Raw genomic sequence first — 1,808 nt, 5'->3', positions numbered from 1 at the left:
CCGAGTTCTACCAGCGCTGAGTAGGCCTCAATTCCTCCTCGGCCTAGTTCGGGTTCCATTGACCCTAAATGATCCCTACTGACCCTAAATGATCCCTACTGACCCCATACAACCCTAATAGCCCTATATAACCCCATAGAACCCCATAGAACCCCATAGAACCCCATAGAACCCCATAGAACCCTACGTGCCCCTTCAGGCTGAGTTCTACCGCTGCTGGGTAGGCCCGGATTCATCCTCGGCCTAGTTTGGGTTCCACTGACCCTTAATGATCCCTACTGACCCCATACAACCCTAATAGCCCTATATAACCCCATAGAACCCTAATAACCCCATAGAACCCCATAGAACCCCATAGAACCCTACGTGCTCCTTCAGGCCGAGTTCTACCAGCGCTGTGAAGGCCTCGATTCCTCCTCGGCCTAGTTTAGATTCCATTGACCCCATACAACCCCATACAACCCTAATAACCCTATATAACCCCATATATCCCCTTCTAACCCCATAGAGCCCCATATACTCCTTCAGGCCGAGTTCTACCAGCGCTGGGAAGGCCCGGATTCGTCCTCAGCTCAATTCGGGTTCCATTGACCCCATACAACCCCATAGAACCCTAATAACCCCATATAATCCTAAATGACCCTAATAACCCTATATCTCTCTCTGACCCCATAGAACCCCATATACTCCTCCAGGCCGAGTTCTACCAGCGCTGGGAAGGCCTGGATTCGTCCTCAGCTCAATTCCATTGACCCCATAGAACCCCAAACGACTCTAATAACCCCAAAAGACCCCCCTAACTCCACTGACCCCAAACCCCACTGACTCTAAATGACCCCAAAAGACCCTAAATGACCCCAAAAGACCCTAAATGACCCCAAAAGACCCTAAATAACCCTAATAACCCCATAAAACCCTTGTCGATCCTATAGAGCCCCACGTGCTGCTACAGGCCGAGTTCTACCAGCGCTGGGAAGGCCTGGATTCAATTGGGTTCTATTGACCCTACATGATCCCTACTGACCCCAAAAGACCCTAAATGACCCTAATAACCCTATATAACCCTAAAAGCCCTATATAATTCTCTCTGACCCTATAGAACCCCATATACTCCTTCAGGCCGAGTTCTACCAGCACTGTGAAGGCCTCGATTCCTCCTTGGCCTAGTTCAGATTCCATTGACCCCATAGAACCCCATACAACCCTAATAACCCTATATAACCCCATATATCCCCTTCTAACCCCATAGAGCCCCATATACTCCTCCAGGCCGAGTTCTACCAGCGCTGGGAAGGCCCGGATTCGTCCTCAGCTCAATTCGGGTTCCATTGACCCTACATGATTCCTACTGACCCCATACAACCCCATACAACCCTAATAACCCCATATCTCCTCTCTGACCCCATAGAACCCCATATACTCCTTCAGGCCGAGTTCTACCAGCGCTGTGAAGGCCTCAATTCCTCCTCGGCCTAGTTCAGATTCCATTGACCCCATAGAACCCCATAGAACCCCATACAACCCTAATAACCCCATATCTCCCTCTCTGACCCCATAGAACCACATATACTCCTCCAGGCCGAGTTCTACCAGCGCTGGGAAGGCCCGGATTCATCCTCAGCTCAATTCGGGTTCCATTTCGATGGGGACGAGCTGTTCCACGTCGAACTCGATGCGGCTCAGACCGTCTGGAGGCTGCCGGAGTTTGGCCGTTACGCCAGCTTCGAAGCACAGGGAGCCCTGCAGAACATGGCGGTGGGCAAACAGAACCTGGACATCATGATCCACAACTCCAATCGATCCCAAGA

At 51.1% G+C, this 1,808-nt stretch overlaps 1 protein-coding gene across 1 annotated transcript in view; it reads left to right on the top strand.

Annotated features, from left to right (window-relative positions):
* The window catches only part of LOC107307384 (HLA class II histocompatibility antigen, DR alpha chain-like), a 36,568-nt gene that overhangs the window by 3,750 nt on the left and 31,010 nt on the right, over window positions 1-1,808 (top strand). The window contains exon 2 of the mRNA XM_032441797.1: window positions 1,559-1,800. Coding sequence (XP_032297688.1) covers window positions 1,559-1,800 — 242 coding nt within the window. The remainder of the gene's footprint in view (window positions 1-1,558; window positions 1,801-1,808) is intronic.

The sequence above is a fragment of the Coturnix japonica genome, unplaced genomic scaffold (assembly GCF_001577835.2).
Source record: "Coturnix japonica isolate 7356 unplaced genomic scaffold, Coturnix japonica 2.1 chrUnrandom572, whole genome shotgun sequence".
Lineage (NCBI taxonomy): Eukaryota > Metazoa > Chordata > Aves > Galliformes > Phasianidae > Coturnix > Coturnix japonica.
The sequence above is the reverse complement of the archived record's forward strand: the minus strand, read 5'-3'. Positions and strand labels throughout refer to the sequence as shown.